General features: G+C 46.5%; 2 protein-coding genes across 3 annotated transcripts in view; both read left to right on the top strand.

Moving 5' to 3' along the window:
• Nucleotides 1–5,623, top strand: part of Cfi (complement factor I) — a 37,354-nt gene extending 31,731 nt beyond the window's left edge. For both annotated transcript variants that reach the window (XM_052179255.1, XM_052179256.1), the window contains 3 exons: nucleotides 3,086–3,363; nucleotides 4,594–4,698; nucleotides 5,213–5,623. In XM_052179255.1, coding sequence (XP_052035215.1) covers nucleotides 3,086–3,363; nucleotides 4,594–4,698; nucleotides 5,213–5,430 — 601 coding nt within the window. In that variant the 3' untranslated portion in view covers nucleotides 5,431–5,623. The remainder of the gene's footprint in view (nucleotides 1–3,085; nucleotides 3,364–4,593; nucleotides 4,699–5,212) is intronic.
• A 5,105-nt stretch (nucleotides 5,624–10,728) lies between these two features.
• Nucleotides 10,729–25,666, top strand: Pla2g12a (phospholipase A2 group XIIA). Its single transcript, XM_052179262.1, has 4 exons — nucleotides 10,729–11,110; nucleotides 19,442–19,518; nucleotides 20,734–20,899; nucleotides 24,679–25,666. Exons 1-4 carry the CDS (start codon nucleotides 10,894–10,896, stop codon nucleotides 24,795–24,797), a joined length of 579 nt encoding a protein of 192 aa, XP_052035222.1. The 5' UTR covers nucleotides 10,729–10,893; the 3' UTR covers nucleotides 24,798–25,666.
• The last annotated feature ends 1,414 nt before the right edge of the window (nucleotides 25,667–27,080 follow it).

Raw genomic sequence — 27,080 nt, 5'->3', positions numbered from 1 at the left:
TGACTTTAAAAGCACAGGTTTATTTTCTCACCTTTCTGCAGGCTGGAAGATCAAGGCACAGCTTGGTTTTTCCTGGAGTCCCTTGGCTTCCATGTGTCCTTTTCTCATGGCGCCCTTCCTCTGAACACATGTAGCTCTGAGATTTCACTTTATCCCCATGAAGACCCATGCTTTACTGGATTAAAACCCAACCCTTACAACCCCATTTAACTTTAATTGCCCAATTAAAAGGGCCATCTCCAAAAGCAGTTACACTGGGATTCAGGACACCCAGAATGCATCCAATAAATTCAGCCCATCATAGTGACAGGATTGCAATCCTCCAAAGTTCTCGATTGGTTGACAAATCAAGGTCAACTTGCAAAAGGATTCTGGCCTCAGCTTGGACTTGAGAGTGAGTGCAGTGCCCTTTAGGGAGCACTTCCTATGACCTGGGCCTAGGTCTGGGCCCTTCCACTTGTTGCCTTGTTTAGCATGCGCAGCAGTCCTGAGGATTCCTTCCACTAGGACTCCTTCCACTTTGCAGATAAGCACACTGAACAGTTAGGGTTCCTCAAAGTTCAGCCTCTTCTCCTCTGACTCATTCTTCCTAAAGTTATCTGTAGTCAAAGTCTCACTCTAAGATGACTAAGATGGTAGCTACAGTAGAGCCTTTTCTCCAACTACTGACCTACAGTCAACATCCATCCATAGCTCCTGGCTATATCAAAATTACATTGAGAGCTGGAGAGATGGTTCAGTTGATTAGCACATCAACTATACAAGCTATACAAGCACAAAGACCTGAGTTCGAGTTGCAGAACCCACATTACAGAAAAACTTCAAGCCAGGTGTGGTGGCATGTGCTTATAATACAGCACTGGGGGCGGGGTGGGGGGGTGGGGGGGAGTTCCTTGGGGGCTCACCGGCGGCTAGCATGGTCACCTTGGTGAGTTCTAGACTAATGAGAGCTCTGGCTACAAACAAGGTGGGATGCCTAAGGAACAATATCCAAGATCTATCTCTGGTCTTTACATGCACACACATGCGTGTACAACTGCAAATATATTTACCCCATGTACTCATAAACACAAAAGAACATGAGCACAGACACACACACACACACACACACACACACACACTTAGAGAGCTTTCTAGAGACATAGAGACACAGAGAGAGAGACGGAGACAGAGAGAGATTGAGTTCTCAATGCCCAAGGCCTACCTGATAGGCCAGTTCTCTCAAATGTGGCCCTGTTCCAGTGCTTCCTGTGTTAACAAATGCCCTTTATGTGGATGACAAGAGTCATCCTTCCTTCCCTCGCTGAGCCTCCCTGCAGCAAGGCATTCTCAATATTTAATTTTTCACCATTCGCTATTCAAACCCCATCTCCTTTCCTCTCACTCTGCCCTTATCATCTATATTGCATGGCTTGCCTCCAATCACCTGACCTCCATGCACCCTGTCTACCCACGGTCCGACCTGGCTGTTCTCCGCTGTGTAGCAGAAACAACTCAAGAGTTTTGCGGTCCTCCTCAGATGAGCATTGAAATGAAACTGCCAACACGTATACATCATACAAGGCTTATTATATGACTTGGCTTTCCTGTCACTAGTCCCATAATGCTTCCTGCTCATTGAAGCACCCACTCTGGACTCCTGCAGATGCTCAAAAGCAACTGCTCCCTCTGCAAAGGGCCTTCATAGATCTTTTCCTCTGCCTGGCATGATTGTTCTTGACTTTCTTACCTACTTAATGTTGCTCCTTACTCAGATTCGACTCTACCCTTTATTTCCAGTGGAATCATCCCCGAATGCTTTTAATCAAAGCCCTCCTGACAGGTTCTTAAGAGCCTTTCGCCTGTCTCACTCCTCTCACTCCTCACAGGATCTCTCTCTTCAGCAGTGTGACCACCCATCCAGTGATGTGTGTTTTCTAAAAAACACTTTCTACTTTTGCTAACTTCTGCTATTACCTCTCTGTGTCATTGGCAAACACTATATCTGTGCCCAGTAAGCCATATAAACAGAGCTAACCTTCAAGGAATAGTTATGATCCCTGAACCTATAATACAACCCAAGTCAGCATGGATGGCAGCATTCTTGGAACACTTAGATGTAAGTAAAAGCATACAAACATTGTGTTATCTCCTAGGACATTGCTGTTGAACTGCATTGTGACTGTCTGAGCCATTATGAAGGAAAGATAAATTCTATTCAGTTTGTGCTATTTGATGAGGATGTGATTATAGATGATTTTTAATAATATATAGAGGACATAATTTAAGAAGATATTTTCAATGTTCACATTTTTGCTCATGGACAGTCCATTCTGTGACATACTTCATTATTTGGAAAGGTTAGACAATGAGATCACAGGAAGAGCTGGGGTCTCCGTGCTCTCTCCATTGACCACTCAGTCATCCTAGTCTGTATAAATGTAATTCTCCAGTTTCATATCTATCTTCATATCTAGTTAGGGTTTTAGTGCTGTGAACAGACACCATGACCAAAGCAACTCTCTCTCTCTCTCTCTCTCTCTCTCTCTCTCTCTCTCTTTGAGACAGGGTTTCTCTGTGTAGCTCTGGCTGTCCTGGAACTCACTCTGTAGACCAGGCTGGCCTCGAACTTAGAAATCCGCCTGCCTCTGCCTCCCAAGTGCTGGGATTAAAGGCATGCGCCACCATCTCCTGGCCCAAAGCAACTCTTATGGGGACAACATTTAATTGGGGCTGGCTTACAGATTCAGAGGTTCAGTCCATTATCATCAAGGTGGGAGCATGGCCGAGTCTAGGCAGGCCAGGTGCAGGAGGAGCTGAGAGTTCTACATCTTACATCTTCATCTGAAGGCTGCTAGCAGAAGACTGGCTTCTAGGCAGCTAGGATGAGGGTTTCAAAGCCCACACCCACAATGGCACACCTACTCCAACAAAGCCACGCCTACTCCAACAGAGCTCTTTAATAGTGCCACTCCCTGGGCTGAGCATATATACCATCACAATATCACTAAGGATTACAAAAACTGAGATCCTTTAAAGGAAAGAGTACAAAGATTAAGTATCAAGATCTGTATCTTTTTCTTGATAAAGTTCATTTCTCTTACAGACCCAGCAGATCTCACAATTATCAAGTATGGACGGCTTTTTTAGACTGGCTAAAACCTAACTCTGAGTTGGAAGTTCAAGCAGTGAGCAGAGTTATTGTCCACGAAAACTATAATGGAGCCACCTACCAAAATGACATAGCTTTGATTGAAATGAAAAAGCGCCGGAGTAAGAAAGAATGTGAGCTCTCCAATTCCGTCCCTGCCTGTGTCCCGTGGTCTCCGTATCTATTCCAACCGAATGACAGATGCATCATCTCTGGATGGGGTCGAGAAAAAGGTATATGCTTTACCTCCAGGGTTGGAAACTGGATTAGAAATGCATGGGAATCCGTCTAGCGCTCACAGAAATATCATGTACAGAAAAGTGAGTGTGCCCATCCAGTGAGGGCGGGCTGCCTGACCTGAGTTGCAGCTCAGAACCCCATTATCAGAAGGACCTCATGAAACTGGAGAAGCAGCTTAATGCTTGGATGCTTGTCTAGCATGTTCAAGTTCCTGGGTTTGATCCCCAGGGCTAAAACCAAGAAACTAAATGTGTTCTCACGATGGTGCACACCTATAATCAAACAGGAGGATTAGGTGTTGAAGACCATCCTTGAAGCCAATAAGATTTGCTTCTTTTTTTGACCTAGAGAAGTGCTAATTAAAACCATTTTATTTCAAATGGAAACCCCCCCCCCAAGAGAGAACGTGTAGAAAGGGGATCCCAGTTGCATATCCTGTGTTGCTCAGCACAGGGCTGAGACGGAGGAACTTTGCATAGTGAGGATGCAGACAGACTGAATGGAAAACTGCGTCATTTACAGAAGATGCAGGAGCTGGGAAACAGAAGAGGGGACCTGGGACAAAGTCTTGCTCCTCAGTCCATCCCCCTGTCTCTGGGTGCTTATGCTTCCTTCATTACCTTGGGCTGTCAGTCTGTAGCACCTGGCCCTTCTCTTTCTACAGACCAAAGGTGTTCAAGTCCCCTTGACTTAAATGTGAAGGAAGTTCTATCTCCTCGTCCATCACTTCAGGTCACTTAGAGAGGTACTTCCTCAAGTGCCAAAGCATGTACATGCTGACATCATATTTTCATTCATATAGTCTTCAAGGCTATATTCTGATGGTAATTTCAAGGAAATTTGTGGTTGTAGGAAAAGATATCAAAGATGCACGTGAGAAGGCTCCATCACAATCTCCCAGGCCATTCCCTTATGGACAGTAGGAGACGGTTACACTTCAGTCACCACAGGGTCAGCTCTTTATTAAATGACTGTGACTTCACTCCTCACATTCAATAGTCTTCCTTTGCTGTTCATTTAAATTTAGGAAGATAATTCTAGAAACTAGGAATATGAAGAGACTATGATTTAAGTGTGCCAAGGAAGTATCCTCAATAATTAATATATGTAATAATTAATAAAGTACATTCATTTATCTTCTTAATGGTTTACTAAGCTAAGACAATCTTTATTTAGATTTCTCCTATGTGGCTTCTAAATGTTTCTTTTCTTACTTTGTATAGATAACCAAAGAGTCTACTCACTTAGGTGGGGCGAAGTTAACCTAATAGGCAACTGCTCTCAGTTTTACCCAGATCGTTACTATGAAAAAGAGATGCTGTGTGCAGGTAAGTGCCCAGAGGGTGGCCTGGGGTACCCATTCTATTACTCTGCTTTGATTCTTCCAGATTATATCTGAATCTCCTTACACAGTGGTGTAAAGCACAAATCTCAATCAGGAAAAGTATGCTAACTTAGGGAAATGGAAGGTTCATAAATTATTTCCTATACTGCACCTCAATCTGCAATCCCAAGAAGGGACCTGTGACAGCCCTGCCAGGAAAGGTTTTTAAAAGTGCAAGTCTTGGCCCCTAGTTCTGGAAAGACTCAGTGCAGCAGTATAGAGGAATACCAGAACAGGGAAGTGGGAAGGAGTAGATGGAGGAACAGCGGGAGGGAAAAGGGCTTATGGGACTTGCGGGGAGTGGGGACCCAGAAAAGGGAAAATCATTTGAAATGTAAATAAAGAATACATCGAATAAAAAAAAAAAGTGCAAGTCTTTCTGCACATCGGTGTGGGAAGCAGGGAAGAGCTGCAAGGGTCCTGACAGACGGAAGGAAATGTGCTTTTCTCTCTCCCAGGTACCAGTGATGGGTCCATTGATGCCTGCAAGGGGGACTCTGGAGGCCCCTTGGTCTGCAAGGATGTCAACAATGTCACTTACATTTGGGGCATTGTGAGCTGGGGAGAGAATTGTGGGAAGCCAGAGTTCCCAGGTGTTTACACCAGAGTGGCCAATTATTTTGACTGGATTAGCCATCATGTGGGAAGGTCCCTTGTTTCCCAACACAATGTCTGAAACTCTGACTTCCTTCTTTCTACATGTATTCTATCAGGAGTTACATTTTAATTGAAATAAAACTGTATAATTAGTTCTCCTTGGAGCCGGCAAGAAGCAAATCTTACTGGCTAGTCCTAAAGTTTCTTCCAAGTTTGTGCATTTTAGAATTCTGCCATATAACCCCCAATAAATATTCCAGTTACGCATACAAGGTGGTTTGTGTTTGTTTGTTTGTATGCTTGTTTTTCTGTGCCTAACGCCAACCAGCTACACCCTCAGCCCACACATTTTATTTACAGATAGTCTGACTACATTAACTATTCAGGAAGGAATGACAGTTTGATGGTAGTTTAATGACATTAGGATGGCACAAGACAGTGTTCAAGTCACAAACCTGCCGCCACCTACATTAGACATTGGGCCATTTGTTATATTATTGGTGTGTTATTTTCCATCTGTATTTTGTGGTTTCTCCCTGAGGAGACATGGACAAGCATCTATTCATCCTAAATGGGGCACCAAATGCACACCAAAAAAATGATCCCACCCAAGTCTAGCTTGATAAAGCAATGAGCATATTGGGGCTACGTATTAGTCAGGGTTCTCTAGAGTCACAGAACGTATGCGTAGTCTCTATATAGTTAGGGAATTTGTTGCTGACTTACAGTCTGTAGTCCAACTCCCAACAATGGTCAGCAGCTGTGAATGGACGTCCAAGGATCTAGCAGTTGCTCAGTCTCACAAGGCAAGCAGGCAAAGAAGAGAGAGAGTACACCTTCCTTCTTCCAATGTCTTTATGTAGGTAGGTCTCCAGCAGAGGGTGTGACCCAGATTAAAGGTGTGTGCCCCAGCACCTTTAATCCCAGATGACCTTGAACTCAGAGATCCTCCCCTGTCTTAATCTACTGGAATTTATAGCCACTATGCTTCAAGATCTCCATGCCAAGATCCAGGTCAGAAACTTGTGTCTCTCAGCCTCCAGATTAGGATCACAGGTGAGCCTTCCAGTTCTGGATTGTAGTTCATTCCAGATATAGTTAAGTTGACAACCAGGAAGAGCCACTACAGGATAGCCACTACACAAGGAGGAGTAGTTACTTAAGGCAGCTGGATCATTGGTAAGCTCAGCCAAGTACAGATGTCCACTCAGAGGAGTTGGATCTCTGGGGCTCACTACCCAGTTCCTAGGCAATTCCACGAAAGACAGCCTGTTGGGGTTTTGTCTAAGCTCCACCCCACACCTACCTGGCAATAGCCAGGTATGCCCCACCCCAGAGATCTGGCCCACTATAAGAGGGGCTACTTGTTCCTTCCCTCCCTCTTTGCTCTCTACTCTCCCACACTCTCTCACCTCTCTGCCCCTGGGGCTCTTCCCCCCTCCACGTGGTCATGGCTGGCCTCCACTCTCTCTATTCTCTCTCTCTCTCTCTCTCTCTCTCTCTCTCTCTCTCTCTCTCTCCCTCTCTCTCTCCCTCTCTCTCTCTACCGCTAACTCCCATCTCCTATTCTGAATAAACTCTATTCTATACCATGCCTGTGTGTGTGGTCCCTCAGGGGCAGAGGTGCCCAGGCAAGGGCCCGCCTGGACACCTTCCCCCACGCCGCCTAGCCACACTCACCTAACCCCCTATACTCCCCCCTTTTAAGCCCTTTCATCCTGGTGCTTTACGTCCTTTCACAGCCTCCTCTCCCAGCCGCCGCTTACAGCTAACACTATCTCGGAGAAGGGCCTATTGACTCCGGTACCTTTCTGAGCTTCCTGAGTCTAGTGAGTCTCTTTAGTTTCCTGGCCTTTGTGAATCTCTCTCCCTCCTTAAGGAAGAAAAGCTACAGAACTTTCCACAACAAGGGAAGGTGTGAAAATCAATCCCTGTGTTTACATAAAAAGCTTAGCACAGGATCTGTGATGGAGCGATGACACACCTCCCAGCTCCTGTCCCATTTCTCTGCCTCTTCAAGGACTAACACATTTTCCTCCTGCCACAGGCTCCCCTTGACCCTCCCCACAGCCTTCCATGCTGCCACAGCCTCTTGACTATCTCTTGGGCTCCTTGTTCTTAGCCTCCTTGCCAGCTGCGCCCTTCTGGTCGCTTCTTCTGCTTTGTTCTTTGTCTGGTGTTCTGTGTCTTGACTCAGTTTTCAGGTCGACTCACAGTCCAAGGATTCATGAGTTCACATCTCCAGTCTCGACCTTCCCTAGAAGAGCAAACTAACTAAATGTGCCAATAAGTGCTCGCCATTTCAGGAGTAAGGTGGCCAACCCTGTGTTTCCTAATTATGCCCCTCCCGCTCGCGCCTCTGCAGGAGGCATCACCATTTTGTCAGGGACACAGCAAGAGCTCCACCCCCATCACCATAGCCCACTTTCATCTCAGAACAGCAGTAAGCATTCTTGAGGCATTGTTTTTATTGCTTTCCGTGCAACTGTCACCCCAAGGACAATGTGAGACAGGTGAGAAGCGCAATCTGTCTTCCTCTTGGTGAGACCTCTTGCTCTTAATCTAGCGATGTTCAGTGAATCAGCATTAACTTTAGAATTTGTTTTAAAAGCAGCGCAGTCATTGTGACCAGAGATTGGAGATGTCTATCTCCAACTGGGTTCTTGGCCCACCCCCTTCCAAGAAGGACTGTGGTCAGACTCTGAGGAGCACACAAAGGAGATCCTTTATTGTCAGTTTGGGGTTGACAACTTTAAACAATTTGCCATGGATTCTCAGTAGCAGCAGAAGCCAGGGAAAGCCATAACATCTCTGACGAGGGTTAAAACTCCAGGGCAACGTATGGAAGATATTTTAGAAGACAGCTGTGAGCGGAAACTTAAAAGTGGTAAGGCAGACCGCTCGGAACCCCATCCCGCACTGACTTGAAACCTGCGAAAACAAACAAAACCTTCAGAGTGGACTAGGGTGAGGTTCTCAAGGGCAGTGAGTGAGTGACTCAGCTAAGGTGGCTCCACGCAGGAAAAGACCAGGGACAGTAGGAACGGGATGTCCTGACCCCAGGGTTTGATCAGGTCAGAAGCGTCTCTCAGGGCTCTGAATCACAGACAACAAGATTCCAATGTGATCAGCTTAGTGCAAACACGGATTCGATGCCTCCATCAGATTGGCCTATAGATAAGTGGGGGGCATTTTCTTGATTAATGACTGATGTGGGAGAGTCATGCAACTGGGGGCAGTGCCACCTTCAGGTAAGCGATCTGAGCAAGCCAGGAGGAGCAAGCCAGTTTGTGGAACCAATGGTAAAGGAACTCACAGGAGATCGGCCTGAGTTGCCATGGGACGTCCCCTGTGGGGCATTTAATCTGATTTATGGAATGTCATGGTTAGTGTTAATTGCTAACTTCTCAGAGATGGGCCCCTGGCCATGCCTGTGCAGGATTCTCGTGAGTACATTAATTGTTGTGAGAGGACCTATCTCCACAGTGGACAGGACTATGCCCCAGGCAAGGGATCCTAGACTATAGGATAAGGTTTAGAAAGTGATTAGCACTTATTGCTCTCTGCTTTCCAATTGGGATGCAACCCGCTGCTTGTAGCTCCTGCCATTTTAACTTCTTCCTGTGACCAAGTGAACCCTGGAATTGAGCCAGAAAACAAACAAGCAAGCCTTTAGGTGTTTTGTTATTATTACATTATTGTTGTTGTTATTTTGTTTCTATGTGCCTGTAAAGGTCTGAGGATAGCTTGGGGGAACTCTCTTCTCTCCCTCCACTGTGAGTCCCGGGTATCAAGAGGTTATCTGGCTCATGTAGCCAATGCTGAGCTTTCTCACTGGTTCCTAACATTGCTTTTGTCAGAGTACTTCCTCACAGCAACGGGGAAGAAAATGAAGGCATGCTCACAGCTTGAGGAGCCGGCCACACACAGGATGGAGAGCAGCGCAGTGTCCCTGGTACCCAGGGTGCATCAGAGAAAAGGACAAGCTGGGTGTGGCCTCGTGCCCAAGAGTTGAATAAAGTCCTAACAGGAGGCAGAGAGGAAGAGGTACAGGGGAAAGGGTAGGGCTGACATGACATATGGAAGACAGGAGATACCCAGACTATTCCAAGGGAAACTGGGGAAGACAGAAGCCACATTGGGGAAAGAGAGAGTGGCTCTGCTTCTAGATAGGCCAAGGAGGGAAAGTACAGTGGCTGGGGACAAAACCGATGACACGGTACCAGGGAGGGGTGGTCTATGGCAATGGTGAGGTTTTATCTTAAATATGAGGTGACTCGCATGGCCATGGATGGCAGAAAATAAAGAGAAATAAAAGGGCGGAACTGAGTCCGGTTTAACCAGCTGTGTTATTGCACCTGTGTGCAATAGAACAAGAAAAGGGGACAAGGAATCTGTCATTTGAGTATGTAATCTCTAGAGAGGGTCGGCAAACCGAGTCCTCGGAGCACAAGTTATCGTTAAGGTAAAAGTTCACCAAGATGTAAATGTGTAAAGAAATAGAAAAGAGAGAGGCTTGGAGCCAAGAGCCCAGCACTTGGGAGGAGAGTGTGTTCAAGGCGAGCTGGAGGGCAGCCTGGGCTACAAGCCAAGACCCTGTCTCAGAAAAACTAACTGAGGGCTAGTTCCAGGTAACCTTACTGCATTTGTCCCGTTTCAGAAGACATATCCCTTGCCTCCCTCTCCTCTGCCTAGTCGGTTATTAGCCTTTTCTCTACAGTATTTAGAACAGTGAACTTCCCCTTCCTTAAAATTAAAATTCCTTCTAGCAATGGAGGAAGTGCTGCGGATGATTGTGGAAAAGTTCCATCTTCAACAACCTTGTGCTGCTAGGGCTGCACCCGATCCTAAGGTTCCCACAAGGGCCCAGGAGGCAAATCCAGGCTTGGTAAGGTGCAAGGCCAGGCGGACAGTCACGTGTTCAAACAATTCCCTGTGCTGGACCCCAGGCCATGCCCAGAAACGGCTGGGACTGCAGAGACCAAGTGAGGCTGTGCTTCTGGAGTCGTTCTAAATTACGGTGCCCCGGTAAACAGGAGAGCTTTGAAAAACAAGCAAGCAAACAAACTTCACTAGAAGCCAGGAGGTGGTGGCACACGCCTTTAATAGCAGGCAGATCTCTGAGTTCGAGCCTGGTCTACAGAGTGAGTTCCAGGATACTCAGGGCCACACAGAGACCCAGTCTTGAAAAACAAAGCAAAAAATCCAAACAAAACAACTCAATATGGTGTTGAGCCAAAGCAACGACTATATCTAGGGTATGGGCAATGGCATTTTTACGACTCAGCAAAGGCAGGACAGAAAGCTAGGAGAGCGTCCGGGAGACCACGTGGGAGAAGTCGCCACCGCACTCCCCAGGATCCCACGCCCCGGCGCATGCGCACTGTGCAGGACGCGGCCCCGGCGAGCGGCGCGCGTGCCCGGGCAGGCCCACCGTTTGGCGCAGCTCGGTGACGGGGACGCGGGCTCGCGAGCGGGGAGGAAGCCGGGGCCGGAGTCGGAGCGCGCGCCGCTGCCCAGCCCGGCCGCCCCGGCCCTGCAGATGGTGGCTCCGCGACCCGCCCGGGGCCCTGCGCTCCTGCTCCTCCTCCTCTTCCTGCTGGTCACCGCGCGCGGCCAGGAACAGGACCAGACCACCGACTGGAGAGCCACCCTCAAGACCATCCGCAACGGCATCCACAAGATAGACACGTACCTCAACGCCGCGCTGGACCTGCTGGGCGGAGAGGACGGGCTCTGCCAGTACAAGTGCAGCGACGGTGAGGCGCCGGGGGCGGGGTGGGTGGGAGATGGAGGGAGGGACAGTGCTGGGCAGGGGAATGGAGAATCCAAGCCGGGCAAGTGGGTGGGGGGACGGGTATGGAGTCAGGAAATGAAGGGACTGGTGCCGGGCAGGGGGATGGAGCGACAAGGGTGGAGCAGGTGGATGGGGGACAAGTATGGTGCAGGAAGATGTAGGGGTAAGTATGGGACAGGTTGATGGGTGGTGGGGACACTTGCGGAGCAGGGGTTAGGGGACAGGTAAGGTGCGGGACGATGGAGGGACTCTTGCGGAACAGGGGGCGGGGACAGGTACGGGGAAGCGGGGTGGAGGGACAAGCGCTGGACTGGGGGATAGGGGCACAGGTGCCAGACAGACATTGACTGCGTCCTCGGGTGTGGAAAGAATGAGCAGCGCTTGGAGCGTGCTGTCCTTGGGATTGAGCAAGCAGGGAACAAATGTGAGAGGTCACCTGAGTGCGCGCTCTGCACTCTGCTCGCCTTCGCATCTGAGTTTCTCGCCCTCTCTCCCTGCCATTGCACAAAGTTGCCTAAGAACTTACTGAAGTACGAATGCTGGGAGACTGATTTTAGCACGTGCGGTCACGTACACAGGCGCGCGCGCGCGCACACACACACCCTAATTGATTCAGCTAAACGCATGAAGCCAAACGATAATTTAAAAGCCATCAGCTGATATTAAGTGCTGTTTTGTTTGTTTACTTGCAAAGCTAGGTAAAATAAATTGTGGTTTTCTTATCAATTTCTGGTGTACTTGGTTTTTGAGGGAGGTGTGCTGCATTGGAAGAGTTCACCTAACTTCTAGAAAACAGTCTATAAAGACTTACAGTTTTGTTTTGCTTTGATTTTTGAGACAGGGTCTCAGGTTAGCCCACTCTGGCATCGAAGTTGGTATGTAGCTGAGGCTGGCCTTGAACTCCTCCTGTTCATTGGCCTTCCGGGTGCTTGGATGACAGGCATTAGCCACCTTGTCGGCCTTGTAGCTTTCTTTCCTTGGGTATCACTGGCCCCTCTTCCTTATTCTCTGTGAAGATTAGCGTTTCTCTGCTCACTCCTTTCATTGTTTTTAAACATTCTGTTGGAGTCTGAGAACTTGCTTCATGGCAGCAGTGTGGATGGTAATAAAATCAGCGCTTAAGGCAGCAATTTGAGTGCTTGAGGGTTTTTTGTTGTTGTTTTAGTGTGTGTGTGTGTGTGTGTGTGTATGTGTATCAGGGGTGGGGGGTGGCATGAGGCTTCCGTTTGGCAATTCAAAATTTTAGGATAGCACTTGTAAAATCAAATTTCTTTTTCTTTTGTTTTTTTGTCTTTTGAGACAGGGTTTCTCTATGTAGCCCTGGCTGTCCTGGAACTCACTCTATAGACCAGGCTGGCCTCGAACTCAGAAAACCATTGCTTGCCTCTGCCTCCCAAGTGCAGGGATTAAAGGCGTGCACCACCACTGCCCGGCAAAATCAAGTTTCTTATGAGATTAACCAAGGCTACCAGCTGAAAATAATAGAGAAATTTGGGACTTTAGTGAGAAACCCTGATTACAGAGTTGGTAAACAATTTTTAAAAAGTCTCTCCTGTAAAGCTGTGATACCACCTGAAGCTTATGAGTCTCCAGATAGCCTCTACCTTTATGATAATTATAGAGAACATTTCATTAATCGAGTCTAGACATCTTCCTTTGCCTCCAAAACTTATGCGTAAAAACTTCCACGGGTACGAACCAAAGAGAATACTTTCTTCCCGTACAATATTTTGTTTTTTGTAAACTGTATTAGAGGGATGTCATGGGTAACAAGGAGTAAATGATAACTTTGCTAAGGCACAAGTTCTAACTTAATTCCTGACCATTATGCAAACATTAGTCTTGAGCCTGTGTCAGCCATTGAAAGGTGGGGGATTCGGCAGTGGCAGTAAGATTCCTGTCCTGGAGCTTGTGTTCTGGTGAGGAGAAGCATCCGGTGCATCCGGAGAGGTGTGTACTCACTGTCTGAAGGTCTGCTGTGACCACGGCCTCAGTACAAGACACATTCTCAACACAAGAAATGAAAGACAACCACAGTGGTCCTGGGAAGTACTGGGAGTCAGTTGCCTTTCATATAGGCTGTTCTAGGACCGAAGGAGAAGAAGGTCTCAGGATTGGAAAGTAGAAGGAGTGTTCTGTGATAATCAGGGAAAGAATGTTCCAGGAGGGAACGGTGAGGACACATTTCCCGAGGGCACTGGCTCACAGGAAGCCAGTCCGTGTGACTGAGGGTTTCTGCCTGCGGCAGTGGAAAGAGGCAGCTGTTATTTACAGAGGCTAGGGCGACTTGAAAGGTACAGTCTTTATAAGCAGCTCGTGCGTGCCAGCCGTAGAGCTGTTAACACTGAGAACATCTCAGAACGACACGGTTCCAATGAAAAGGTTGCTTTAAACTTTCCTTTACTTGCTTTTATTTGCCAACAGTCTCCATGGTAAGACAAGAACTGCTGAAGGCAACGCATGTGTGCGTCTCCGTATAACCTCCCTTCCCTAAGAGCTTGGTGTTTGGGTTTTGTTCCCTTTGGGTCATCTTTCCTCTGATGGGAAAAGGCCTTAATGACAGTTATCTGAAGTTTTAATGGGAACACATTTTATGTTTGTCATTTAGTGTTCTCTCTCTCTCTCTGCACATCTGTCTGCTGTCTGTGGGGGGTGCACACATGTTGGTGTTTGGTTGGTGGGATCATGTGTACACATATGGAGCCCAAGAGAGAATGTTGAGTGGCCTTCTCTATTCCTGTCTCTACTCCTCCCTGAAGACAGTGTTTCTCTGAAAGTGGAGCTCACTGGTGTGGCTGGCCAGCGAGTTCCTGGGATCCGCCCGTCTCTGCTGCTCCACAACACTGGGGTTGTGAGCACACACTCATCCGCCCAGCTCTTTACCCGGGTGCGAGGGATTTGATCTCGGGTTAATGTGGCATAAGAACCACCATGACCCACCTGGGTCAGCTTCCCAACCCTTCCCCCTTTTTCTCCCTGACATCAAAGGAAACTATGTGAGACACGTTTTCCATTTCTGTTGAAAAAATAGAAGAAAGCAGCTTCTAAAATGTTTTTAGAATTTTGAATAAGGTGTTTGTTCCTCTAGTGATATATGTGTTAGCAGGAGGATCTAAGTGCTGTATTGAGAACTGAGTGTTAGTGGAGGTATGAAGCCGGAATGGAGCCAGGCTGCCGTGCACAAGGGCCGGAGAGGTGGCTCAGTGGTTAAGAGCACTGACTGCTCTTCCAGAGGTCCTGAGTTCAATTCCCAGCAACCACATGGTTACTCACAACCATTTATAATGTGATCTGTAATCCTATCTGTAATGGGATGCCCTCTTCTGGTGGGTCTGAAGACAGCTACAAGTGTGTGTGTGTGTGTGTGTGTGTGTGTGTGTGTGTGTTATAAAAGATAAATCTTAAGAGTCCAGCCAGAAGGTGGCACTGATTTTTGTCTGGAGTTGGCAGGAGTTGGGGTGATGAGAGAGGCTTGGATTTGAGGTTTAACGTGAATGAAGGGCCTAAAGAATTTGCTGGTGGCTTGGCAGTAATTGTGACTAAGGGGAGTGGTAGTAGAGGTGATAGGAGGAGGTACTGGAGTCCTGTCCTTTCGTACCTGAGAAGTGTGATTTCTAAGTGTGTAAAGGGAGAGGCTGGCCAGGAGCGGGCAGCACACCCCTGCTGATAGGGTGGAGGTAGGATGTGGGCACAGACTGTAGGTGGGTGGGTTTTGATTGACTATTTTTCAATGAAGAGGGAAGGTTCTTATGTACTGTGGCCACAGCACATCATGATATTGATATTGTGGTTTGAGCCTAATTGTGCTTTTTCATGAATGAGCTTCTATTTGCTTTGTAAAAGCTGCTAATATAAATATGTTAATATTTTAATGTTCAGTGGCTCTTAACACCACTTATAGCAATATTTTAATAATGTTAGTACATAATTTGGCAACTGAATCGGCTAAGTATTATTTTATGTGCGTGTTTTGCCTGCATGTACGGACGTTCACCACACTCATCGTGCACTTAGGGAGCCAAGAGGGCGTCAGGCATGGAGCTGGGCTACAGACTGTTGTGAGCCCCAACAGTCTATGTGGACTGGGAAGCAAATCTGGGTCCCCTGCAAGAGAAGCAAAACACCAACACTATTAAAATATTGTTTCAAGTGGTGTTGAGAGACACTGAACATTAGAATGTTAACATTTCTATTATTATTAAAAACATTTTTGCCGGGTGGTGGTGGCACACGCCTGTAATCCCAGCACTCTGGGAGGCAGAGGCAGGCAGATTTCTGAGTTTGAGGCCAGCCTGGTCTACAGAGTGAGCTGCAGGACAGCCAGGGCTACACAGAAAAACCCTGTCTCGGAAAAAAAAAACCAAATCCAAAAAAAAAAAAACATTTTTAATAAGCAGCTTTACATATGATTTGTTCTAAATAATTTTGTTTTAACTTTAATCTTATTTGTTGAGTGTGTGTCCATGTATTTAATTTTATTTGAATTGGGGCAGAGAGAGGAAAAGAGAGAAAGTGCACATGACCATGCTGTGACGTGTGTGTGTGTGTGTGTGTGTGTGTGTGTGTGTGTGTGTGTGGTCAGAGGACAGCTTGTGGGAAGTAGTTCTCTTCCTTCACTGCAGGATCTGGGGCTCAGGCTCAGGTTTTCAGGTTTGTAGGGTAAGAGCTTTTGCCTGCCGAGCCAGCCTTGAGATAACTTTCCAATGTTTCAGAAAAAGTGGGTGTGGATCTTTTTTCCATTAATTTACTTATTCACTTTACATCCCAGTCATGGTCCACCCTCTTTTCCCAGTACCCAGTCACATGGCCCCTCCCTCCCCCACCCCTTCATCTTTAAGAAGGGCGACGTTCTCCCTGTTCTCCCTCGGTGTGACCATCCTGCATGAAGCAAGTGCGCCTGACATGGCTGCTCAACACCTTTACTCTCTCCTTTTGCCTGTGGAGTTCCTCTGCTGTCTCTTCCCCCAGTCCTCTGCTTCTCCATGCTGGGCATCGTTACTTGGTAACTGTTTCTAACTTCCTTTGCTTCTGGTCCTTCTCTTGCTTAACAGTATCTCGTACGACGAAAGTGTCTGCGCATGCTGGTGGATGCTCACATCCCTGTGTTACGTCACCTCAGTCATCAGGGTGTCAGGAAGCATTTCTACAGCTTGGAAACGGAGACAATTTAGATCAGGCTCGAAGGGAAGGAAAGATGGAAAACCTGTTGTATGAACAGGAAAGGAAATACATTCTCAGTTTTAAAAGAAAAAAAAACCCAGACTTTATAGCTTTAAGCGATAAGCAGATATTAGACCGCACACACCTCGTTGCTTTGTGTCAGCTGTCTGAGGATGATCACATTTGGACTTGAATGGCGACAGAAGTCTGCAGACTTGTCGGTGGGAAGGGGAATGTACCTGTCATCTGAGCAAGCAGAAACGTAGGGCAAGCTGTCACTTAAAGATAATAAGCTTGCTTTCCGTCAGCTTCCTGACAGGTTGTTAGGTAATGTGCTTCGAACTTAAAACAGTTGTTAACCTGAAAAACTGTATATAGTACATACCCTCTTTCCAGATCTGAACATACTATGGTGTATTTGTAGTGTTTTTTAAAAAGATTATTAATAGTCTGCCTCATTGATTTATGTGAATCCCTAGAGCAGTGGTTCTTGGCCTTCTTAAATCTGTGGCCTTTTGATACAGTTTCTGTTGTGATGACCCCAACCGTAAGGTTTTTTTTGGGAATTTTGCCATGGTTGTGAATCATAATATCTGATGTGAAGACTATCTGATGTGTGACTCCTGTCAACCCCAAAGGAGTCGAGACCCACAGGTTGAGAAATGCCGCACTAGAGGTTTGTGAGCATTTGAAGTCACTCACTGTTAAAACCTGCTCAAGAGAAAGCTTTATGCTAATGCGTAAGGAATTGGAGTGCCTTTTGGCCAGTTTGGCCTTTCTTCCTGCTGAGGCTTGTCCCCTCCAAAACTGAAACTTCATTTCCATAAAAGATGCAGTTCTAAGAGGTGCAGCCTTTCAGAGGGCCGAGGACTCTGCCCTCGTGCATTGACCATGTCTACTTCATGGATCGATAGGGCTGTCTTGTGACTGAGCGTGCAGTGAGGCCTGCTTGGCTGCTTTCCCCCTCGCTCTGGTCTCTACTCACGTGATGCTTTGATCTTTGAGAGGATGAAGCCAGCAAGAAAGCCACAGCCAGATGCAACGCCTGGACTTTGGATCCGAAGTAGGAGCCAAAATAAACCTCCTTTAAAAAAATTACCTTGGCTGTTGTGATGTTGGTGACAGGAGATAGCCTGGTAGCCGAGTGCTAGAGTTCTGGCCTCTCGTTTGCAAGGCCCGTAGTCCAGTCAGTCCCCAGCACCAATGAACAAACAAACAAACAAGGCATCTGCCTTCCTAAGCAGGGCTTTAAACCATAGACGAAAATGTGTAGTTTCTCATGATAGCCGCGTGGGAACAGAAAGCTAGCAAGCACTTCACTCAAGCAGAGTCACGACTGTCTGAGTGGTCTCCCACAGGGCTGGAGTCCCATCTAACAGCTGATAGAGGGGACTCATCTACAGTGAGGTGCTGTTTGCCTCAGTGCAGATTAATATCTTTGGCTAAGTTTATGATTCCAGGTCGTACTAGGCAGATAGCTTTAGACGCAAAGCTTATTAAACAATGGCAGATGGTGAAATAAATCCAACAAAATAGAATTCAACAATCCTGTAACATCTAAAAACTGAATAATAGAAATGCTGGAATTATACAAGTAGGTATTGTTACTTATTTATTTTGGGTTTTTTTGTTGTTTTTGTTTTTGAGACAGGGTCTTTCTATGTAGCCCTGCCAGTCTTGCCTCACTATGTAGATGAGGCTGACCTTGAACTCAGATCTGTCTGCCTCTGGCTCCTGAATGCTGAGATGAAAGGCCTGTACCACCACGCCCAGCTAGGAGCAGATATTTTAAAAGCTCACTTTTAGGACATACTTTTTTTTTTGTTATTGCTTCCATTTGATAGTTTAGCCCTGAGATACAGCTTCCATGAGCTGTGTTAAGATGAATATTCTGTTGCCTCAATCATCATATGTAATGATTAAGTTTTACAGTTTATTTATTCATGTGTGTATGATGTATGTGTACAGGTGTGTGCATCCTATGGTGTGTGTGTGGAAGCCAAGAGGACGATTTGTGGGAACGGTTCCCTTTATCATGTGGGTTGGGGATGGGGTTGAGCTCAGGTAGTTAAGCTTGGTAACAGATACTTCACCAGCTAAGCCATCCCAATGGCCCCTGGCTGCCACATTTTAAAGTGGTGTCACAAGCTAGAAGTGGTCAGTGTCTGGAGGCCAGTAAATGAAGGCCCAGGAAAGTCAAAAGACTGAAGAGTAAACAGCGGGAGTGTTTATGTATAACAAATGTGACGTCATAGGGATTGACCTTCTGTGTCCGCCCAACGGTCACTGATCTGACCATTTGTCAACAGCATTCATTGGAAATGTAACTGCATGTAGAAGCTACTCTAGGCATGGGGCACGTACAACAGAGAAAGGCGTGCCTCAGTTTACATTTCAGTGTGGAGAACCAAATAGTACATGAAGTCAGTAGATTAATGGCATGGTGGGTTAGAATCCATACTGGTTCAAGGTATCACTGGGAAAAGCCTTGCTGAAGTGTGAATGTTGTCCTGCTTGGGTTACTCTCTCTCAGAGTGCCGTGAGCAGGGTGTGCTACAAATAGACTTTCTTCGTTAGCTGCATTCGTGAGAGACTTGGCCGCAGGGAACGAGGCAGACTCTGGTCCTGTCGTGCCCTGAAGTGTGCTAACAGTATTAGATTGCCATTGCAAACCTTATTTCTTAGATTAGGCTTTAGCTAAGCTCCTTGTAGTTGATGGGCATTGAGCTTGCTGTGGACTGGAACATTTGCCCAATGGAAAGAGACAGCGCTTGCCTAGTGGGTTTTCACCTACGAAACCCAAGAATTACATGTGCAGGAAGGCAGTGCTGACCATTCGTGCATGTGGTGCAGTACCGTGTGCGCCTTTGAAGTCCTCTGTGGTCCAGGATGAGCTTTGGCGTGTTCTGACAGTGTGTGTTAAGAACTAGTGATGACCTTCGTGAATGCTTCACGTCTGTGCGCGTGCTGCACATTTGCACGTGTTCTGCATTCTTCACAAACTGAAAATAATCCTAGAATAAAAATAGCCCCTTCAGGGCTAGTCAAGCACATTGTATACCTTTGTGTATATATGTATTTTATTTCTTTCATTTTTTTAAACTAAATATGGCATCATTTGTATTTTATATAGGATCGAAGCCTGTTCCACGCTATGGATATAAACCGTCACCACCAAACGGATGTGGCTCTCCTCTCTTTGGTGTTCATGTAAATAGTTTTTCTTTCCTTTGATAAGCTTTGGGACTGTTAGTCTAATATTTTTAGTAATGTGAGACCTAAATATTTCCTCAGGCTCACAAATGACTTTGTTTATTATAATGATTGTGTTTATTTTCTGATAAAACATATTTAACAACTAAGCAATATATTCAATGATTTAAGACAATGATTTAATTTTTATTCTGTATAGTTATCACATAAATGATATTTTCTAATTATCAACAAACCTAACATGAAATTTTAAAGTGCAAATTGATACTGGTTGGGGGGGGGGACAAAGTGGGCGGGGCTTGTTTTCTGTGTGCACCAGGGCCGACTGAGGCACGTGTGGTGATCACAGCCTTGTTCTTGGTTAAATAGACAAGCCAGGAGCCACAGGTGGAGGGAGGGCTATAATAAACAGTTTGTGCCCACCAAGCTTGTGTGAGATAATTAAAACAACTAAAGCTAAGGTATAGATTCAAAGTAATGGTATCGCTTGAAAATGAAAAACTACTTAAAGCTGAAAAAACAAACCACCATTTGAATTATAGGTTTTTAAGAGTTTCCTGCAACATTTCACAGAAAGTACATTTATTTGGAGGAAGGGCCATAACATACTTTGCAAATCTGAAGATCGTAAAGGTCCTAGAGATGTCCACGTGCAAGCTAGGCATGGTTGCATGTGTCTGTGACCCCCAGTGTTGGGGGATGGAGACAGGCAGAGCCTCCGCTCTCTAGATAATCAGTGTAGTAAAAATGGTGGTCTTCAGGCTCAGTGCAAAACTCAGGGTAGTGAGGCAGAGAGCAATAGAGGAAGACACCTCCTCTGGCTGCCCGTCCTGTGGCTGCTATAACACACACACACACACACACAGACACACACACACACACACACTCCCCTACATGAATAAACAAATAAATACAGTAAAAAAGAAAGTCAGTCAGTTGTGCATTGTGTTTTGGATAGTAAAAGTTGTGAATGTTACTGACAGTTAACTGTAACACTACAAAATAGAGGAGTGTGTGTGGTTGACACAGTTACATGGCTGGGAACTGGTAAGGAGAACATGGAGATTCTAACACAGGAAACATTTATAGGCAGAGTGGGCTTGGGGTTGTCCACAGCAGTTGTCATTTACTTCTGTGGAGTCCCTTTGAGTGTGTCACTTACCGGGGAGCTTTGCATCTTACTGACAACCATGTATCCAATGCATCTCACAGCTGAACATCGGCATCCCCTCCCTGACCAAGTGCTGCAACCAGCACGACAGGTGCTACGAGACCTGCGGGAAAAGCAAGAACGACTGTGACGAGGAGTTCCAGTACTGCCTCTCCAAGATCTGCAGAGATGTGCAGAAGACACTCGGACTAGCTCAGAACGTCCAGGGTAAGGGCGGCCTGCTGGCTGGGCTCAGATAGTTTCTGATAGTGCAGCGGGAGCATGCTCGGAAGAGAAGCACCCCAGCGGAGCCTTCCCACACGCATTAGCCGACGCCTGTGGTGAGGAGGGGTGAGCTGGTCGTCTAAAATTACACACAGCCACAAAAGCAAAGTGTTTAGAAGGAATATCTAAGGCAGAGAGGGGAGAATTCATCTCCCTTAGATATGTAGGCTCAATCATTCAGGAGCTAAAGCCTAAAGCCTTGAAGGAAGTTGTCCTAGTCTGCTTGCAGCTGTAATAAAGTGGAACACACTGAGGTTGGTTATAGACAACAAATAATTCAGAAGGCTGGGGATGACATGGCCATTATCCTGCAAGTCTCTCTGCTTGGTTTATAGACCACACCCTCGTGTTATGTCATGAGACTGGGGGGGAGGGGGGGATAGGCAGCTCTCTGGGATTCTGTTTTGTCTGCACTTCTGTTGTGCTGCAGTACTGAGGATTACACCGAGAGTCTTACATGTTAGACGAGTCCTCCATTGCTGAGCTATGTCTGAACGTTATACCATTTTTTTTTTCTTTTTTTGGTTTTTCAAGACAGGGTTTCTCTGTGTATCCCTGGCTGTCCTGGAACTCACTGTGTAGACCAGGCTGGCCTCGAACTCAGAAATCCACCTGCCTCTGCCTCCCAAGTGCTGGGATTACAGGCGTGCGCTACCACGCCCGGCTACGTTATACCATTTTTAATGTGACATATCCCGTTCATGAGGGCACTACCCGGTTGACCCAATCACTTCCCAGAGTCCTTCCTACCCTAATTTCTTTACCTTGGAGGTTAAGACTTCAACAGATAATTCTTAGAGGAGCACAGATATTCATCCAGACATTCTTATAGACAGACAGTCATCGCACCAGTGAATTTTAGCGAGTAGTACAGCTGCTAGATTGGTGGCTCGTGTTCCTGTAACCCCCGATCAGGAGGCTGCGTGTTGCTTGGCTTTTCCTAGGGATGTGTAATGACACAACCTCCTGCCCACCTGTGTACACATGCATCCTTAGGGGCAAGAGCAGCTGGGATGCCTGTGGGAATGGTGGCTGGAGCCTCGGGGAGGGCACGCTAACAGCCCCTCTCCCGTTACCTCAGACCTGGCAAACACTGTATTGTTTTGCTTATTTATGGTCATGACTGTAATGCCAAGGCATTCTGTGGGTGACCACAGTGCCCTCTCTCCATGATGATGATCAGGTCAGGTCTAGAGAAAATGGCTTCTCTACCATACTCCACCCTATCTTTAGATCTTACATTCTTTCTGTTCTTTCTCCTTATCTCTCTCTCTCTCTCTCTCTCTCTCTCTCTCTCTCTCTCTCTCTCTCTCTCTCTATCTATCTATCTATCTACTGTGAGATTCCCTGAGCCTTAGAGAGGTGAATGTGAGTGTGTATGCATGCGTATGTACACACACCTGATTCTTTTCTGAGCAATGAGTCTTTTTTTCCCTCCTCAGTGTTTGGCCAGTTATGAGATTCAACAGCAAACAGAACTCACTGTAAAAATAAGCCTTTCTCCATGACTGAAGCAGACAGCAGCATAAACATGTGGGCATAAGCAAGAATGAGCATTTAATTGGCAATTTAACGAAACAGTAGCAATACCCCAAGTGCAGCCTGCAATTTCCTCAAGGCTCTGCCATGGCTTAAATACCAAGTGTTGGTTCCCTCGTGTGTAACAGGCTTTAAGTCTGATCTGAAAGTAGTTGGCTGCACCCATAGCAGTATGCTGCAGTGCACCATGGGCACATCTTGTGTGGCATGCTGATGGCTTTAACACCAAGGGCCATAGCCAAGCAGAAGAGTCAGTGGCCGTAGTTCCCCAGCAAGCTGTCATCTTCCAGCATTCCAAATGTCAGCACACGGGGAGGAAGCTTCAGACCACTGTCAGCCTGATGTCATCATGTCCTATAACCCCAGCAATAGGGACTCACTAGCCAGTTCTGGTATGTGACAAGCACATTTAATTGGTGATGATTCACGAAAGCTAAGTCACTGGAGTCCTGACTGCCAGTCAACCCTGTCTTAAGCTGACAAGGTGAAATCTCCGTGGAAATATGTCGCTGTTCAGTATGAGTATTTATAAGACCTTTCCTTCTATGAAGCAAAGAATATTCTCTAAAGTCAGAAGATAAGTGGCAAAGATAAGTTTAGGAAAGAAAACTAACATTTTTATGCATTTTCCTTAAAATATTGTGCTAGATAATATAGTTTTCTTTGGATGCTCACAAAAGCCCCAGGTGATAACAGGATCCCAGGATCTCTCAGGGAAGGAGAGTGAGGATGAGGGTGGGAACTTGTCTCAGGTGGACTCTCACTCTGAAGCCTGTGCTGTCTCTTGACTGTTCCCGACAGCCTCATGCTGTAGCTGACTCTGAAATCCCAAGAAGGCCCAGCCCTGAAGGAGCTCTCCCCCTCAGATGAGCCTGAGTTCACTACTTCCACCCTCTAGCATGATTTTGGCTACAGTAGCCAATCGAGGTGCAGGTGGATGGATTTCTTGTTTTCTTAAAAAAGACACAGAATCCGGGTGGTGGTGGTGCACGCCTGTAATCCCAGCACTTGGGAGGCAGAGGCAGGTGGATTTCTGAGTTCAAGGCCAGCCTGGTCTACAGAGTGAGTTCCAGGACAGCCAGGGCGATACAGAGAAACCCTGTCTCAAAAAAAAAAAAAAAAAAAAAAAAGACGCAGAAGTATAGCCAGGTGATGTTCTGCAGAGATGATTGTACGCTGCAATGGCACAGCCTTTTGGAGAACTTTAAAAAGGACGAGTTTTAGAGTAAGATTCTTTCTTAATGTGAATAATTTGAAACAAGTATTTTGGCTTCTGGAAGCTATTTTTTGGTCTAGCTCTGTGAAGATAGTATGTCTGAAGTTCCTTAGAATAGGAAAAATAAGTTGATAACCTTTTTATAGTTTCAATTTTTAAAGAACCTGCCAGGAATAACTACTTTTGATTCCCATGAGCACCCATCCCAGAGCCCAATTTTAGAATTGGTCAAAGAAAGAGAATGGGTACTGTTGGGCGTGAGCATCTTTAATAACACGTGATCGGCTCTTAGAAGCCACCGGACATAGGGATGCCTTGAGGTTTCAGAATTTTTTTTTATTGTTTTTAATTTTTCTCATTACGTGTGTGTGTGTGTGTGTGTGTGTGTGTGTATGGCAGAGCACACATGCAGAGGTCAGAGGACACAGCTTGTGGGGCGGTTCTCCTTCACTGTGGGACTGAATTCAGGGCATCGTGCTTGGCACCAGGTGCCTTTGGCCACTGAGTCATGTCTTGAGCTCTGATGTTAATGAAGACTGAGGCACAGCCTCACTGTGCGGCAACAGATTCCTCCCTGCCACGTAGGGTCGGTGGTTGCCAGACATCTTTATTGTGATTACATCTTTCAGCTTAAAGGAAACTAACACTGACCACCGATTTGTGTTTCATAAAAATTATTTGTCTACAAAAAAATTACCCGAACAGTCAAAACCAAGCCTGCACTCCGCACGCACGCACGCACGCACGTACGCACGCACGCACACATCTCATAGAAAAGAGACGGAAATGGACTCTGCAGGGTGCACTGCTGGGAGTGAGGGCTGGGCCGACTCTGGCCGGCTCCCTGTTTGTGTGCCTGCTGCCATGCGTGGCCGTGTGCTCCGGCAGGTGTTAGAGGAGGGAACCGAGCTGGGAACTGAGGGATGTGACACGTGCCCAGTGGTGACGACTCATCTTTCCTCTGCAGCATGTGAGACAACGGTGGAGCTCCTCTTTGACAGCGTCATCCACCTAGGCTGCAAGCCGTACCTGGACAGCCAGCGGGCGGCATGCTGGTGTCGTTATGAAGAGAAAACAGATCTGTAAAGAAGCCCCCGACAGCTGGTCAGCAGGCCGGAACAAGGACTGTCCTTGCCAAAGGTCCGATGCTTCTTGCACAGCCTAACGCTGCCTTAGTTTTGTGACGATGGGCCAGTTTTGAGACCTTACTAGACTGTGTTTTGATTTTAAAACGTCAAAGTGCAAAAGGAGGGGGCCACGAAGAAGCAGGAGGGGGAGGTTGCCCAGGACGGATGGAGCAGGACATCCGAGAGCAAGTGTGCCCCCTGGGCCTCGCTGCCCCAGTAGCTCCCCCAAGCTGGGAAGAAGCGCTTAAGCTCGAGTGACTTGGTTTTCATAGCTGTACGTAACAATAAACATGAAAGCGAATGTAAAATTCATTGTAAGGACTTTTCAGCATTATTTTATTTTGAAATGGAGGACAATCTTCTCTTAGAACTATTATTTATTTTGAAATTTCAAATATACATTTATACCAGGAGAAACTATCATTTCTCCATTTTAATTATACATAATGTGTTGTTTCTCTGGAGTCCACTAAGTTAGGTATGAATCTGTTACTCACAATCACAAGGTTTCCGAGTATGCATCTCTTGTACAGTTGGAATCAGGAGCTGATACTTCTCTCCAGAGACAACCCAGGACATCTAAGTCTTGTGATGTGCACAATAGTCAGAAACCCAACACCCCAGCACTACTGTTTCACAACCACTTACAGCAAACGCCATCTTTTGCTGTGAATTCTGGGAATGACAGATTTAACGAGGCAGATCCTTGCTCTAGGCGGCCGAGTTTGTGGTTACCCTCTGGTCTCCGTTCCTCATCTTCTGTTCTGAGTAGTGTTAAAGTCTGACGTTTTCTAATGGAGTCTTAATAAAAGCTATTCTTGATAATAATGTTTACTTCCTGATTGTCTCCTGAGAATGTTCTCAAGGCTTTAATTGTGGAATCAGAGAAGATCCAAAAGGCCAAGAAGAGAGAACCATCTTACGTGGATCTCTCTCTTACACCGAGGATTCACAAACGTGAGAACACTCCACAAAACCGTGGCAGCCTCTTACAGTGATGAGTACTGGAAATGTTTACTGGCCTCAGAATGTTTCGCTGTATTTGTCACTGACTGATGAGTTTCCCTATCCCAGACACTAAACCATGTTTTTCTCTGGAGTAACACAAGGTTAGCTGCCTGGAACCTCAGAGAAGAACACAAAGGCAAGTAAGTGTACGTGACTCTTTGTGAGTCGTGACAGGTGGACTGGGCAGAATGAAGCGCACTCTGAGGAAAGGCTGTGTTCTTGACCTTGAATATGAATCCTCCGTCCATCTGCATCTCTTCTCTCGAAGGTGAGATGAAGACAGCCACCCTAATTACATCCGTGTCTCGATTAGACAAGAACGGGGGTGTGCCCGGTGGCTAGGTGGGCAAACCAGACTCCAGTAAAAATGCCTGGGACCCTTCATTGATGCTTTTTGGAGGGGAATGAAACAGGCGAAAAAAATCTCACACATGCTGCGTTACATCGTTCAAAAGTTGCAGAAATTAATATGTGGCTGGATAGGGGGCTCTGCATTTAAGAGCACTCACTAACCTTGCAGAGGACCAGGTTGTTTCCAGCACCCACGTGCGTCTGTAAACTCCAGTTCCAGATAATCAGCTCTTCTGACTTCTGTAAGCACTAGGCAGTGCAAGCGGTACACAGACTCTCATACACATACAATAAATCTGAACGTTTGTTTTAAAACAGTAAGACTCTATCAGTGAATGGAAGAAAAAAATAAAAAGGAGGGACAAGACGTCGGTGCAGAGGTGTGGGGGAGGAGGAGGGTTATTGTAGATAACAGGGAGAACGGAGCCAGAAGCCAGAACATCTGGGAGAGTCCAAAGTAAACATAATTCCCAGCCAGGCTGAGGGAGAAACAGGGGAGGGGAGGGCCAGGAGGCCACACTGGCTGGATTACATAGGGAAGGGCACCCCAGCCCTGCGCTGGAGAAGTTAGGCTAGGAGTTGGGGTATGCCTGCCGGTTTCTATGACAGGTCAGGTAGGGACTAGAGGATGATGGGAGAACCTGAAGGCCAGGTCTGCTTTGATATGTTAAATAGGCAAGTCTGGCCATTGTGCCAAGTGTGAGTTTGTAAGTCAGCCTCACTTTTGTATGCTAGCTACATTGATGTTGTTCTTAATGATTTTACATTACTTCTTTTCTTTCTTAAAATGTATTTAGTTATGTATGTATTTATGTGTGTGGGTGTTTGGCCTCCATGGATGTCCACACCATGTGTATGCCTGGTGTCTGTAGAGGACAGAAGA

Source organism: Apodemus sylvaticus, chromosome 4 (genome assembly GCF_947179515.1).
Source record: "Apodemus sylvaticus chromosome 4, mApoSyl1.1, whole genome shotgun sequence".
NCBI classification, from domain to species: Eukaryota; Metazoa; Chordata; class Mammalia; order Rodentia; family Muridae; genus Apodemus; species Apodemus sylvaticus.
Note: the sequence above shows the minus strand (reverse complement) of the source record. Positions and strands in the feature narration are given on the sequence as shown.

Excerpts from the sequence above, each read along its gene's own strand:
- Pla2g12a (XM_052179262.1), top strand. The coding sequence starts at position 10,894 with ATGGTGGCTCCGCGACCCGCCCGGGGCCCTGCGCTCCTGCTCCTCCTC. Across the intron at positions 19,519-20,733 it reads CTCCTCTCTTTGGTGTTCAT|CTGAACATCGGCATCCCCTC; the intron begins GTAAATAGTTTT and ends TGCATCTCACAG. Across the intron at positions 20,900-24,678 it reads ACTAGCTCAGAACGTCCAGG|CATGTGAGACAACGGTGGAG; the intron begins GTAAGGGCGGCC and ends TTTCCTCTGCAG.